Source organism: Thunnus maccoyii, chromosome 10 (assembly GCF_910596095.1).
Source record: "Thunnus maccoyii chromosome 10, fThuMac1.1, whole genome shotgun sequence".
NCBI lineage: Eukaryota > Metazoa > Chordata > Actinopteri > Scombriformes > Scombridae > Thunnus > Thunnus maccoyii.
The window spans coordinates 29,012,480-29,029,047 of NC_056542.1; the positions used below are offsets into that span (position 1 = coordinate 29,012,480).

Sequence of the window (16,568 nt, forward strand, 5' to 3'; positions counted from 1 at the left end):
AGCTGCAGATGCTGCCCTACGTATGATAAAAATATTTGTTGCTGTTGAATATTTTAATAACAACTATTACTGAATATGCCCTACAGCAACAACTGATGTTGCCGCTACTACTGCAGCTGGCACCCAGTGACTACATAGAATTTTGTTCTTTATTCATTTACCCACAGTATAGTAGAATGAGGCAGAGCGCCATCCTTTTTGCTGAAACTGCTGTGCTGTAGCTGTACATTTCTCTCCATGTACCAAGCAAGGGACATGTACAGCAAAATGGACCAAAATTTTACTGTGATAGTAATTTTTTTTCTACAGGCATTATTCTGTTCTATCAAAATTAATTTGGAAGTGATATATTTAAGTTTCACAGTGAATACAGAAGTCTGGTTCCTGTAGCAGTCATATTTCTCAAAATAAAAAAAATGTGCTTCAAAGCTCTGAAGTGGTTAATGAGCCATCGGACTGTACACAAAGCTTTGACTTTTTCCTTAGACAGCATTTTCATCCCATGATGCGCTGCATGTTGCCTTGTTCTGTTCGGGGGGTGGGGGTGGGGGGGGGAGTTGTCTGTCCATGTGCTGCTGTTGATCCTAAATGGGACATTGAACATCACTTTGACCATGGTGTGCGCTCCTCCTGCTTTTTCCACAAACAAACGCCGGAGCGTGTAACTCAACACAGACCGTTGTCGTCAGGCCTGATCCCCTCCATGTGTATAGAGGCAGGAGAGAGGAGGATGAAGGGAAGAGGATGAATCAAACACAGGCCCATCTCTGCCTTTCTGATTGGAACCCCACAGGAAATCACACTCCCTACATTCAGGAGCCGAGCGATACACACACACATGCAGTCGGCTTCTCTCACAGGCATACCGCATACAGACATGTACAGTATGCGGTATGCCTGTGAAAGAAGGCATACCACTATGCACAGTCACCTGCAGCATTTGCACACGTAAAGTAGGAGTTAAAGGCACACGCACGCTTGCATTCACGCAAGCATACACGCACGCACGCTTGCACGCACACACACACACACGTACATATACATATTTATACATACTTTTAATAGCTGCAGCCACCCCCGTAAACCCCCTTACGAAAACCCCACCTCATTCCCGAAACGCCCATCTCATCTCTCCCCAACTGCTCATCCCCATCCCTGCCAAATAGAACAGGATAAAGTCCTACAGTAGGTCCCACTGGGCTAAATCAGCCTCTGTAGCACCAGGAGCAAATTATGGTGGAGGGGAAGTGGTGGGCAGAGGGGAAGCAGGCAGCCCAACACAATACAGCCTATTCGCTCACTCCCTCTAACTTACTCCCTGCCTGTTGGCCTGGAACTTTTACTGCAAGTTGGCGCAGCTTCCAGTTCAGTGTCCAATGCCAGATGTAAGAGTCGGTGTCATGCTACTGCTATGCAGAGCCTCTGAGAATGAATTAGTATCCCATCACAAAAATATACAAGAGGGGACCAGCTCTTGGAACCTGAGCGCCCCCAGATCTTGTTATGCTGGAAGTAATCGACAGAGTGAAGAAGCTGAAAGGGGGCGGGGGGCAATTGTGCGTGTATGCAGTAGGTGGGTGTGTGTTTGTTGGAATGGGGGTTGAGAGGGTTTCAGGCTTGTTCACGAACATGTGGTTTTCGGTGTATTCATTTCAGATTTAAAGAACAAAACTTACGTCTTTTGATAATAATAGCAGAATTATAGCTGAAATGATTTATTATTTATAATAAGAAAATATGATGTATATTTTTTAAACTGGTACAGCCTTTAGGTTCTGAGTACTACAACATTCATGTATGTTGATGCTTATAGTGACTGACTTGGCTTACATGCATATTTATTTTTGTGGGTTGTAGTTTGTAGGAAACAATCATTGTCACATGATTTCTGGAACATGATCTCAGTATCGTACATGGTACTTCATCACATTCATTTGATTTCCCATAGGCTGCTGGTGGTGTCTCTGCTGTACACTCTGGCTTCAATGCCCTATGTGTGTGTGTGTGTTCCTTGTTTTTTTTACTCTTGCTGTGAGCAGGATTTTGTAACTGATGCTCTTGGACTGAGGCTTATATTTGTGTGTGCGTCTTACAAAATTAGCGTATGTGTATGAGTGTATGTGTGTGCGGATATGCGGACAAAAGATTGAGCTGAGAGTAATGGATTCAATCTGGATCCACTCTGTGTTGTATTAATAAGCCGTGACTTTTAATTGAAAGCGGCTCTTTCTAGAACATTTTCAAAGGGAATATTAATTTTTCCCCCATGTGAAGGTGTTTTTCTTTTTGCCAATTAACGAAGTGGAAAAAGCCTTGTAATGTGTTTATATGCCCATGATTCACTGTGGCTGTATGTTGTTTGTTTGAATCTCTCTTTTAGGTAAGAGCCAATGTCTCATTAATGAATAGCCCTAATAGGTGAATGGCGCGGGATACTTGTGTGTCACTAACCAAAGCAGCCTTTCAGTCAGGATTAGACGGCTAGTTTTCCTACTGTCTGAAATTCAATGAAGTCTGTGAAACACTGTAAAAATTTCAGTGGTCGGAAACATAGATGACTAACATGCTTGAATGGACCAGCTGGTCACGGCAGCGAAAGCTGTACGGTTTCAACAAGTATGTGAAGAATTACGAACCGAGGCCTGTGGCTGCTAAAGTGTGGCAGGGTGTGTGTGTGTGTGCGTGCATGCATGCATGCGCGCCTCTCTGTATAGCATGTGAGCATGTGTATGACTGACTGGAGCTGTTGTGCGTTTGTGTGTGTGTTTTGTGTTCTGTACAGTGTGCATGTAGGGCTGAGGGTTTGCTTTGAAGGAGAGCTCGCCTTCTCTGCCCTTTCGAATGGACCATACCATCACACTATCAGCTAGAGGCCACAGGCTATCGCCCCATTATAAACCTCATGTGGCTCCCTTATGCTAGCCCAGTGGCGTGAGAGGTCCTTTTTTAATCATCTTTTCACTTTGCAATATTTGTGTGACGAGGCGTAGGGCATTGAGTTTAGAAGTCTGTGGCTATGGATTAATCAGCTTTTTGTGTAGCAGAGTGTTGTTTTATATTCTCCTGCCATGGCTGCTAAAATGGATTTTGAAACATTTTGATGTTAATGTCACACTGGTAGTGTTAAAATGAAACAATATGTGATGCATATGTTGGTATGTGTTCCATTATTTTCAAAGTAGCACACTGAAGGGTGTGTCAATATATGTAGGTACTGTATTACCTGTTAGGAAGTGATGAACTGACAGATAATCTGTGACTGGACAAATTAAAGGAGAGGGTGGGGAAAGCATTACACTTTGGTATGTACTTTTGTTTTATGTGATAAGCCCTGAATATCTATCAAGTTTAGCTTGAGTATGTGCATATATGCACGTATGCCCAAACATGCATGCACATTCAGCAGATACATAAGATGCAGAGTAGCCTTTTTATTGGTCAGGTAACCAGTCCACCTCTTCCTCTATAAACATGGAGGGACATCTACTGGCCTGTGAGGGCACTGCCTTCTCTCACTCCTCCTCTCTCACTGGCTCAATGTCACTCAGCTATTCACTGACTTACACATTCACTCCCTTGCTAACTTACACATACACCACTGCCTGGAGACCTTGGACTCATGATAACCAGCCATGACCCTAAGTGATGGATGATACATGGTGCTTCTGAGCTCTGTTTACAGACATATGGACGCTTATGTGGTACAACACTTATATTGATAGTTGTCCATAAAAAAGATCCAGTCATTAAAGCTTTGATTGTTCTAATAGGGAAGCAGAGAACAGTGGAGGTTGTATTTCACATCTGTGCTGTCATATCGCTCTACCCCACAGCAGGATACATTTTGGCCAGCCCACATCTCTCTCTGGGAATTTTTCACTCACTTCTTTGGATTAATACATCAAAGTCTCCTTAAGCCGGTATGTTTTGATCACTTGATTGGTAATTGCGCTTTTATTTTGATTGCCTTGCAATTCAAACGTAGGCTTCGTCGGGCTGTGACGTGAAGCGAAAGAGCTTAACTTGTTGAACTGACACCTCAAAGGCTTCCACAGAGTGAAAACAAAAAGGATAAAAAAAGAGAAATGGGAGATAGAATCGGACAGGGAGATTGGGGAAGAGAGATAAAAAGCCATAACATGGGATTTCCAACTGCCAATTCGCAAAGTGAAAGATTTAATTAAAATATGTCATAATTTTCACCGCCTTAGCCTCTGGGATTCCTAAGCTGTGACCTCACGGACAATATTGTTTTCTCGAGGACGTGAGGCTGCAAGGAATGGGATTACACATTCTTGTGTATTGACATCAGCTTCCTCTCTCCCGACGTGTATGGAAACAGACACGATGGGACAAGTTCAGAGGTCAGGATCAGAGACGATGTGGTGTGTGGCGTTTTGGTCAAACGTGTGACCCCCCCCCACCCCCAAATGATTTGCTGAAAAAGAGGGGCAAGATAGAACTGAGTGGGCTTCACCGTACCTCTGTCTGGCCTCCATTGGAATAGACTTCCTCTCAGACACATGCACGCATGCGCGCACACACACACACGTGCGCACACACACTCGTGCGCGCACACACACACACAATCAATCTCCACAGATGTACAGAGAGTGAGTTCATGCAGCACACATATACTCTCACACACCTGCATACTGGAGCGTTGGCAGTAACTACTGTGAAACCGCGTTGGTCTGTGCTGTTTTTGTGTGTTCAGTTGACAGCTGAAACAACTTGCTTGTATTAAATTAGCCCGAAGGCATGGACAAATTAATTTAGTGTTCTGCACTGGGCACAGACACTTTCATTATCAAGAATTTTCTCTGTTTGACCAGTTTGTCCACAGAAATTGTTTTAACTATTAGAGTAAAATCATTCTAATGTGAGAATTGAGTGTTAATAATCTGAACCCTGGTCTGAATATAATATAAGTTTGTACTAATGTAACACATTTGTTTTTGCATAAGACAATGACCTTCTGTTTTTATTTAAGATAATTATGCATGTTTTATTATGTCTGCACTGTGTAAACCAGATCATCCAATGTTTGGAATTAATTATTAATGTTAAGCATCTTAAACATACTTTTTCTAGGAGTGAAAGACAGATGACCTGCAGACAGTAACCCTGACAGTTTTGTTCCACCACTATTTAAACAACAGTAAAATCTGTTTATATTTGCATTATAATTAATTAAGACTTTTTCCCCTCTAGGGATGGATGTGGATATGGAGAGCCAGGGGACTAGCCAGTACTCCAGTCAAGACTTCTATATGCAGTCTGGGAATCCTGAAGAGGCAGACCAGGGTTGGGTGTCCTGGGCTTGGTCCTTCGTCCCAGCCATCGTAGGCACAGAGGAGGAAGGAGAGGAAGGCCTCTACCAGCAGAGAGAGACAGGAGGCATTCCCAACAGCCCCCAACAACACACACCCAAGGACCCCATCGTTTCTATAGGCTTCTACTGCACTAAAGCTTCTGTTACCTTTAAGGTAATTCAACTGTTAAAAAAAACACACACACATGTATTGTACACAGTGTCAACAAAAATACTTTGAATACCTTTTTGTGTCCAAAAAAAACATATGAGAATGGATAGGCTTGAAGACAAGAATGTGAATGTCTTTAATCCGTGTATATCGTTGTGTTAGCAATTAGTTTTTTTTTCCTTGCTACCATTATTGCTTGCTTGTTCACTCCTACTGCCTACCCCACCCCTACATCTTTTATTTTGTGGTCATTTTGAGTCTTAAAGAACAGCTTGATCTCCAGGAAGTTCCAATCCTCTTTGTCTCTGTGTGCGGTACAGGGGAGGGTAGTGTAACCGCTAACTGGCGTCTCGGGTCACGTTAATGTTTTAAACATTATACATGGTATGATGACTATTCAGAAATTGATCCCTAACTTTAATCCTGCCTGCTCACTCAGAATAGTTGGAATTCATCTGCGTTTCCCCTCAGGTTCAGGCGTTTCAGATCACATTACTGCTTGTGTGTGTGTGTGTGTGTGTGTGTGTATGTGTGTACTTGACAGCATGTGTGATTGGTGAAGGGGAGGTATGTCTCAGGCCAACCAGACCTTGGTGCTTTTCTAATAATGTTTAAATTGTTCCTGTATTGTTTGAGTTCTTTTAATCAATTAATTGCTTCTCGTCTAGAGTAATTGCAGACAGCTGAAAGGATGGTTTTTTAAACGTTCTCGTCTCTTTCCTACAAGGAAGTATTTAGTTTGAGGGAATTTCATGTCTTTGAACAGCCACTGCCTGAACCAGAGTTTGACATGGACGTGAAATCAGAGAGGTATTTTTAGATTGCTGACGCATTACTCTCCAGATCTGTTTGATCAGGGAAATTGGCAGTATACTTTAATGACTTTTACACACATAATGCATAGTTTAGCACTGACCATTTGTTCCCCTCTTTCACTTCTGCACACCTGCCAAGCTCTCATTGCATGCCAAAATTCATGCCATTTTTCATTTTAAGAAACATTGTTTCTTTATTTTCAGTATTTTCATTTATGTCAACAATAGCAAATTTCAAGTTTTCCCAAAGTCTTTCAACTTTTCCATCTGATCCTTTCCACCATGTTACATTTTGGAGAAACGGACATAAAGACAAAGTACCCCAATATTCACATCCAATGTTATGACATTTCCAAGATGCCTCATAAAGAATCATTTGATTTGTGTTGGAATCCAAAGCCTTTAGAAGGGCTGAAATATAATAAAGGAGAGGTAGCAGGGAAGGTAGTGGCAGCAACAACTCTATGTATTACTGGTTGTATTAAGCATTTGTGTTGGTTCTCCAATGCTATGCTGCTTCTCTGCCTGCCTGCTGTGTTGTTTCAGGTTGACTGTAGGTACAGTCTCGGTTTGATCGGCAGCTCTTCAGTGTCAATGCCACTGTGCATTCATGTTGTCAGACAGAGCAATTCTTTAGTCAGATAATTTAACATCCTTGCTCACCGCTGCTCCAGGGGACCTGCAGGTTGGGTTGAGGTGGTCCCCCACATGGGATTAGACCATTGGAATTGAAAGAGAGGAAGGCAGTGAGGGTGAGAGAGTCTGCTCCATCAGTAGGGATAATAAGGCACAGCTGCTTCTTGCTCTGCACCTGCTTCCTGTGTTAAAGTTGAATGGGTTGGGGCCTGTATAGTTCTGCTCTGTACCAACAGTTAGACTGGCTAAACTCAAAAGCATCACAGCTCTGTACCTCACTCACCCCAACCAACTAGTTTTCAGCAGACGCTCTCTCTCTTTACATTATCAGTTTCCTTGGTATCTTGAGTGCTTCAGTCATGTTCTGATTGTCATTTAACCATAAAGGAAGGAACCTCTGTCTGTACGTCTGTCTGTATGTGTGTCCTTTGCGTATCTCGACAGCCATTCATATGACTGACTTCACACTTGGCAGGTGTATTGCTGAGGACCCAAGGAAGTGCAGTGTCGAGTGCAGTTGTTTGGATGAGTGGTTCTGGAGAAATATGTAATACCTTGTAGTGTTAATGACTTGAAAAAGTTTACTTAAGCTCTACTGTTACTGTGAACTAAACTTGGCATGTAAGCTCCAGACTCAGTGCAGGATGTCTCAGGCAGGTTCAGAAATATATAAAAATACCTCATAAACAACTTGAAAAAATTTTAAGAGACTTAAACTCTACTATTGAACTGTGTACTGTGAAGGAAACTGGGCATGTACGTTCAAGACTTACTGCAGGATGTCTCAGATATGTTTTGAACAGGCACTGCAGTTCATCTAACTTAAAAGCAAGGAATCTCTGCCTGTCTGTCTGTCTGTCTGTCTGTCCGTCTGTATCTATGTGTTTCATTTGCATATCTCGAGAACTGTTCATCCGATTGACATCACACTTGGCAGATGTATTGTTGGGGACCCAAGGATGTGCAGTGTCGAATTGGTGCAGTTTGGACGTTTAATATTAATAAACTTTGAATAAACAAGCTAACAGCGAGCCGCTCAGCTCTGTATCTGAGTGCAGCAGGCGCTGTTTGATATAAACACTGTCACATCCCAGTGGGGCGGGGCTTCTGGGCTCTGACTTGTTAAGCAGGACAAAGGCGCACGCCTCACTCAGATAAATTGCTCCAGAGAGAAGACGAGCATACACAGGAGGAAAAAACAAAGGCGGAGGCTGTAAAACTAGCCAATAGGAGTGCAAACGTTGTTTGATTGGCAACGGAAACAACCAATAGAAGGCTGTGAACTGCTTCTACAGTTTAACCTCAGTTTAGTCACACCGGTGTTTTTGTCAGGATTTAAACCATTTAATTTATTTTTTATTAGTTATTATTTTAATCTATGTTTTTCAATTGATACATACATATGCGGTTCCAGAGAAATAATAAGTAATCAGCCAGTTCCAAACAGGCACATTTTGAATGGGCACTGCACTAGTCCCTAAAAATCCAGAGAGGGCCTCCCCTAGAATAAGGGAGGAGTGGCTGTCATGTGGTTTGATGAATGTCCTTGGCCTGCATCCAAACTTGGAAGAGAAAACGACCAAAATGTCCCAAGGCTGGCATTCTGTCTCTGATCTAAGAAAATGTCATCTGTCCTTGTTTGGATGTTATTGTTTAGGGTTTTAAACATTATTTTCCGGGGCCTCATTGCCCTTCACATCCAAAGACTTGCATAGCTTTTGTTTATTTTTCAAATCATGTATCTGTTTCAGCAGTGAAATGGGGGTACACACACACACACACACACACACACACAAAATGAGACATATGCTTTCCAGTTTTTTAATGTTGCATTTTTGTGACATCCATTTTATTGCAGTTACTATGACTTATTCTGTCCACTCTCAACATTTCAGGTGGCAAAATCTCCTCTATATTTAACCAATGTTGCTCACTTTTCATTTGAAGCTCTAGGCTTGTTTAATTGGTTATGATCTGGCTCTTAAATCATTTTTGAACTTTTTGAACCCAGCACTGTCACATAGCTTTACTCGTGACGACAAATTAAACTATTTGTAAATTCTTTTTGTAAATTCTACTAATTTGATATATTTTTTGGGACCCCCACTGAAGCATCTCACTTAGAATTTATATTTGAGTCGTATTTTTTTCTAGTATTTGATGCTTTTCTTATTCTACCCTCGTTAACTTAGAAACTCAGACTTATTAAAATCAATTTTTGACCTTTCTGAAAAATATTAAATTAATTCTGTCCCTCTGTCCTCTGTCTCAGCTGACAGAGACCCAGTCCGAGAGCAGCTACTACAGTCCTCAGAAGGTCAAGTCAAGAGAGGTCCTGTGCCTGGAGCAAGAGGGAATCACTATTGAGGTAAGACTCATCTGAATGAATTTGTTGCACCAAAGAATTTCCTGAAAAAATGTTAATTGTAATAGGATTGAACACGAATGATAGATGTATCTTCTTTATTCATACTGCAATTTTTAATCAAAAGATTTTCTAAACTCCATATGATTAAACTGAGAAAGCTATAACAACCAATGACAGCTTGCAAAACTGGAGTTTAACCAATCAGCCCAAATTTCAATTCATAAGTCCATAAACTTTAACCCATCTCATCAGATAATGAGAAATGAAATACCATGCACTATGTGTTATTGTTACATTTATTGGATATTGAGGTAAATATAAAAATGTATCCTGATATCCTGATTTTAGGTCATATTGTGCATTGTAAACAGTATTAATGACGATGAACATTAGTATTTTAAAAACCTCATCTGGATTCAACTATAATTTTAACGGAAATATCTGTCAGTGATATCTTCCCTCTATCAGTCATACCCATCTGGAAAGCAACTTTATTACCCATCATGTATAAAACATACCTGTAATGATCCCTGTCCTCCCTTTTGATCCTCTATTATTATTATTATTATTATGATTATTATTGTTGTCTCCTTATTCACTGTTGTATTGATGTTTATCTTAATCCCCTCCATAAGTACACATATAAAGCTTCTCCAGGTCACTAATCCGTGGCCTGTTGTGAACACAGCGGAATCTGTGCCTGAGTCAAGCCCAAGTCTGATCATTTCCGCATTTCCCCCTCTGCGTAGAAAATATTTTTAAACCTTTTTCTCTGATTACCTGTTTGGAGTAGGAAAGGGGTTTTCTGCTCCTAAGCTTTCTACCAGATGTGGGAATTCTGAGATATTTCCAATTCCAATTTCTGTAATTTATGCTTTTGCTGGAAGAGAGAGAGAGCAGTCTGAACTGAGACCAAAAGTGAGAGCGTTGAAAGGCAAAGGAATGGCTAGTAAAACAGGGAAAACTAGGCCTTGTAATTATTGTGTGGTGAAACGTAAAGTTTTATTGGATTGCTCTCTGTTTAGTTGTCTGCTGGGTCAAACAAAGGCACGGTGAGTGAGAGAGAACCACACCTTCCTTGTTACGGGGGCCGCTGGTCTGCTCTCGCACAAACACACGAACGCACCATTCTTGAGGGGAAAATGGAAGCTGTCTGACCCCTGCTCTTTTTATCTCAGTAAAATGAGCCCACAACCTCGCCAGCACCACAAACCAACATGGCCTCAAACTGGTCATAGTGGATAACCTTGATTGTGACAAGTCAACAATAAATTGAGTCTTAAACTGTCATTAATTTCACATTTTATGTTTTATTGCAATGTAAAAAGGTAATTCAGTCAAATTAATTTCTGTGAATTATTGCACTGTTATGATTTTACTGGGCTTCTGTTGACTGCTTTAAGACATTTTACGTCCTGGGTGTTCTCTTTGGAGAGGAAAGGACTCTTAATCTCTGGCATTTTCCCCTCATAACATTCTCTTCAGTTTTAACTTACATCATACTGTCACATTCTCGTGTCTCTCCTCAAATTCCCGTACCACCCAGCAAAGTTATTCATATTCATTTTTATTAATTAATATGGTTTGTGGTTTTATTAACTGGATAAGCCTTTGTATTCTTTATTCCCCCCCTGGAGGGAAAAGGCTCCAGAGCCTATTCATTTCCCACATTGTTCTTTATGCAGAGGTAAATAAATCTGGAGTATAAAAACTGTGGTTTAAGTCTCTTCCTCTGGTTTTTATTCCAGGTGCTGATGATGGGGGAGCCCTTCTTCGATTGTCAGATTGGCTTTGTGGGCTGCCGGGCACTCTGCCTGAAAGGCATCATGGGAGTACGGGATTTTGAAGAAAACATGAACCGACGTGAAGAGGTAAAGACAGCTTAAAAACCTCAAGGAAAGATGAAAAAGAGGAAAAACTTGAGTGAAATAGATTAAAAGGGAATTTAAAAGCCCAGAAAAGGGATCACTTTCACCTAAACCATGTCCCCTGTGGCCTCTATTGCTCCCAACTGCTTTCAGAAGGAGGTAGAGATGTGGTCTGGTTTGTTTATGGAAGCGTGTGATACAGCTGCCTTTTGTAATTCACCATAATGTTCTGTGTTTGCCACATACATCACTTTGTCAACAGCAGTCTCACCATCTGCTCATGCACAGTGCAATGCTTTTGGGCTCAATTAAAATCAATATATTTCATCAACTGTGTATTAACTGTGTTTTAAAGTTTATTTTTTGAATTGTGTGCTCACCTATGGTATATTACATTTCATAAAGGCAGCAAATCATTTACATTAAATTCTTTGAAACTATATCGGGATAAGACCCTTTGATGTAGTTTGGGCTAGATTATTATTTTACATCTGAAATATTTTTAAATATTTTTTATACTCTCTGTGCATCCTCTCCTTCATGCCTCTCCTCACTTTCCTCTTTTCTCTGTTTCTCTGCAGGATGCAGTGTTCTTCAGCTGTGGGGACAGCCTAAGCAGTAAAGGAATGACCTATCTTACCAACTCTCTGTTTGACTACCGCAGTCCAGAAAACAATGGAGTCAGGGCTGAGTTCATCTTGGATGCCGCTAATCACAAGGTCATAATAAAATGATAGATGATACAAAATGATAGATTCTGGACTTCTAGAGGTTCCCATTTCCCATACTAATGTACCAACTAGAGATGTTATGAGCTGATCCTAAGGATCGGTATCAGGGCAGATCCAGGCATATTTTAAAGGATCGGTAACGGTGGTTAGAGTAAAACTGATCCTTTCATTACTTTACTCTACAGTGTTTGAGTCACCTCAGCCTGCTAGTGTTGCAGCACTGCTCTCCTATACAACAGCCTATAAAAATAAATAATTTGGGCAGAATGGGTTGAGCGATTTTGAATTCTGATATCCTGGTTTGCAACAATACACTGATTTGCTTAACTCAAACTCAAACTCTCTGCCTCATTTACAAAGAGTAGCAGTATAACAAACATTCAGCTTGCAGCTTCTAATTTTTAGTCGGGGCTGAACATTGCTCTCGCCGGTTAAAATGACAAATGTTAACGGGGTAAATCATATCAGCTGTCATCAATTAACGTAAACTCAGTGAGTAACTTGATGACGGGCCAAAATGAAGCTTGGCTGTTGTCGTGTTTGTGTGCTCTCTGCAAGTTGGCGTATGTACTCAACCGAAGATCATTTGTGAGGGAAGAACCTCCACTCTGTAACACCACTGTTCAATCGCTAGTGGACTGAGTGTTTCTGTTGTTCCACCAACTCCATCAGAGTGATACGTCTTCTCTCCAGCGGATTGCATCGTGTCAATTTCAGGAGGCACATTCTCCAGTTATTAAGTAGCTTGTGAAAAATGTGCGCCGAAGTCAGTAGGCTACACCTGTTATTTCAATGTGCCAGATACATTTTATCTCAACATTGTGATTCTTCTGCTGCTATGTAAATATAAGTATTGGATCGGACTTGGTATCACCACATACCCAATATGAAAGGACTCTGATCGGATCGGTGCTAGAAAAACTTGGAGCAGGGGCATCCCTAGTACCAACAAATAACATCCTCAAACATTTATTTTGGAAATTTTGTTTTGGAAAAAATCTGTTTTGAGTGGTTGAAAACCCAGCCTTTGCTTGGATGGAAGGTCCAAATGCTTTTCAGATTTAGACCCTCAGAGTGCATCTACCTCAAATTCAACAATTACTGGTTGTTTGGGATATATTTATTCACGTTTCATTCAAGCATTTTTTCAGAAGACTTCAGAAGCATTCACCCACAGAACTGATAGCAAAGACTGGAACCATATGGCAAAAATTAAGCAGTTACAAGCCAGGCCAACAACCAATTTAACAGCTGGGCCTACAGGCCTACAAAGTAACACACTCATTCAACCAATACGAATGTGTTCACTGGTGTTGTTTCATTCATCACCTTGACATTGACACAGACCTTACCAAACACAACATCTGTAGCACTGAGATGGCCAAGCTATTAAGAGAACAAAGATTCACCAAACTGATGAAAGGAAATTTCACATAAGACATAAGATCCAGTATTTTTAGAAATATAAAGGGTTCACTTAAGGCCTGTGACTGCCAAAGCAGTGAAAAAAAAAGAGGTTTCCTAACACACAGTAGTATGGATACGGCTTAAGTTTGACTTGCTAAAGCAAGCACACTAATTACTTTGCTAATACAGTAGTTTATCTGGGTCAATAAACAATAATCTGATGTAATTACATCCAGCATTTATTGAGCTTTAATCTGGAAAATCTACAATGACAGCTATTTCAATATTTAGTGGTGCTAAGTTGATGAAGGTTTTCATTTTACCTTTAAATCACTACCACTGACATTATTTGTCAGTCACCCAGCTGCTGGCTGCAGTAGAGGAATGTTCCTGCTATCTAAGTAGTAGTGTTAAAACCATTATCCCCGATAACTCTCAGCTCCCCTCATCAGCCATCACAGCTCCAGTGTTGACTCCGGCTCAGAAATGTTCATGACCCTCAATGAAGCAATTGTTTGGACATCCATCCATCCATCTGTCCATACTTTAAAGTCTAAGAGTCAAAGGTTTTAGTGTTAATTCATTAGTGGTTTTGAAACCAGCCAATGGCTTTGATCCAAAAGCATGCCAGAGCCATTAGAGGTCCCCTAATAAATATTACTCATTAACCTGCCTCTCTGATAAGGCTCCATTGAAATCTCTGTTTGCAGAACTAGTGGTTAAGTCTGTAGTGGGTGTGTGTGTGTGTGTGTGTGTGTGTGTGTGTGAGGGGCCTCTCTTGTTCTCCCTCTCTTTCTCACTTTCTTGTGTGCTCACTCTTTCTCTCCAGAAATATACATTTTGAATATTCTTTAGGACAGGGTCAATAGCTTTTGACCTACAGACTAATAAATGATGACAAGTTATGTTGTAAGTATACATTGACACTCAGGCAGAACAAAAATTAGATAAAAGTCCACATTTCTACCTATATCTAGGTTTTATTTGTTAACAATAATTGTAAATAAATACTTGAGGGTGGCAAAGGGCTTTGGTTGTTAGTGCTGTCTCCTGGGCTCAGACCCTGCCTGGCCAGCTGGGCTTTTTCTTGGTACAGATTTCATGTTCTTCCTGTGTGGGTTGTGCTTTCCTCTGAGTGCTCTGGTGTCCTCCCACAGTCCAAAGACATACAGGTTTAGGTCAAATGGTAGCTCTAAATTGCCCATGGGTGTGAATGTGAGTGTGTTTGTCTATGTGTGTTAGGCTTGTGATAGACTGCCAACCTGCCCAGAGTGTACTCTGCCTCTTGCCTATTGTGCACTTGGACAGTCCAGGTTTGCTGCACAACCCTGGACAGAAAATGGCCAGATGAATATATAGCTTTCATAACACTATTTCTAGTGTTGGGAAACTCAAGTGATTTAATAATCATTAATCATCGTTTTTTTCCAAACTTGTACATATTGCGTACAATTACATTCTGCATTACATTCATGCTTTTTAATGCTGCTATCTTAGTAAATATTTAACATTTCACAATTTTAGAATGAAGGTATCAATCATAATCTCAGTCAGGCACTTTTGATTTACTATGAAAAAGTCCTATCTTTTAGTAGATAAGATACATATTTCCAGTGGCATACATCCAAGAACCAATTGAATGATGAAACTTTCACTTACATTTATCAATAGCTTATTACTCAATAAACAACCTGCTTGATGTCTTGTAAAGTACTTCCCTATGCTATGAAGCATAATGAAGTTAGGACTAATGTATACAATAGTTAAGTGTCTCACCTGTGACTTAATTGACCTTTTTACACACTAAAAATTGATTGAAAAGTTGGTTAGTTTCACACCAGTTGAGACTTTAAATTCTGCCCTCCTGCTATGATCAAGTATCTCAGTATCTCTTTTGTTTCAAGTCTTTTTAAATAGTTGCAAATATTGGTGATATTGTTGGCCAATGAAAAATGGTATCTAGCTAAAAGTAGATCAACCCCTTAATAACTCTTTTTATCTCTGATTTGACCCCCCTTTGTCGTATCCAGCATGACCCCAGTCACTGCCACTCTTAAAGGCTATCAGCTTGTTTGCTCCCTTACTGCCATGTTTACCTTACTCTACTTTTGTTTGACAGGAGACCTACACGGAGATAGCGGGCATGCAGCGCTTTGGTGCTTTCTACATGGATTACCTCTACACAATGGAGAACAGCAACGACAAAGGTATTGTCTAATTCATTCCTCTTCACAGAGCTTGTTTGCTCACCTTGCCACCTCTTCTCTCTTTTTCTCTACATCTGTCATGTTCTCTTTTTCTCTGCCTTGTTCTCTCTTTCTTCCTATCTGTCTTTTACTCTCTCTGTCTTTCTCTCTCTCTCTCTCTCACTCTCTTCTTTTCTTGTCTCTCCTCTCTGTCAAACAAGCCCCCTGGAGACTTGAAGAAAGAGCTTGTCTTGTTTGAGTCACAGCCACCTGGTCCTTGACCCTTCCTGTCCTCGCTCTCACCCCAAACTTACCTGGAGGGCAACTGTCAGAAGTGTTTAGTCTGCGCTGACACGTATTTGAGTTTCTTTCTCCCCGCTGCTTGTTGAAACACTGTTTCCCCCTTGTCTCTCTACCTGTAAGCTCTTGAGAAAGTGAATAGGCCCCTCTTGCCTAATTAGGTGTCACTCTTCCTGGCAGACGCTTAGAGACGTACAGGATTCCTCATTCCTCAGCTGCAGCACTCAAGAATGTTTATTCAAGTCTGAAAGATCTGAAGTTCCCATTAAGAGATAAAACGTTCTCCTTTCAATTTGAAATGTTATATTTGGCCCACAAATGTCTCTGTGCTTTAGTGTGTGATTGTTTAGCTTCTTTTTTCAAAGCTGCTGGTAAGCTGCTCTCTGTGTGAGTGTGACAATGAAGCTTAGAAAAGATGAAACCTGGCTGATATTCACAAATTCTAAAAAAAAAAACCAACCAAATAAATAACATGCTCAGCACTCAATGAAAAACATTAGATTAAAGCCTCTTACTGTGTCTAATGGCAAAAGCATAATCAGAAAGCTATAAGGCCTTCATCTCATTGACTGTTAAACAAATATGGTGCTATGTTATTGTGCTTTTATAAAGTGGAAATGATTAGTTACAGTAATGATTAATTTAAGCAGAGATTTTTGAGGACATAGCACACAGTTGTGTTTTTAAATGATATCTGGTTGAACCAATTAAATGATTTGAACAGATAATTTGCTTCATCATGAGTCACCTGTGTTGTTTCACTTGCCTTCC

At 40.7% G+C, this 16,568-nt stretch overlaps 1 protein-coding gene across 7 annotated transcripts in view; it reads left to right on the forward strand.

Annotated features, from left to right (window-relative positions):
- The window catches only part of LOC121904923 (vacuolar protein sorting-associated protein 13B-like), a 342,443-nt gene that overhangs the window by 37,256 nt on the left and 288,619 nt on the right, over positions 1–16,568 (forward strand). For all 7 annotated transcript variants that reach the window (XM_042422732.1, XM_042422733.1, XM_042422734.1 and 4 more), the window contains 5 exons: positions 5,215–5,489; positions 9,210–9,305; positions 11,054–11,176; positions 11,755–11,892; positions 15,431–15,518. In XM_042422732.1, coding sequence (XP_042278666.1) covers positions 5,215–5,489; positions 9,210–9,305; positions 11,054–11,176; positions 11,755–11,892; positions 15,431–15,518 — 720 coding nt within the window. The remainder of the gene's footprint in view (positions 1–5,214; positions 5,490–9,209; positions 9,306–11,053; positions 11,177–11,754; positions 11,893–15,430; positions 15,519–16,568) is intronic.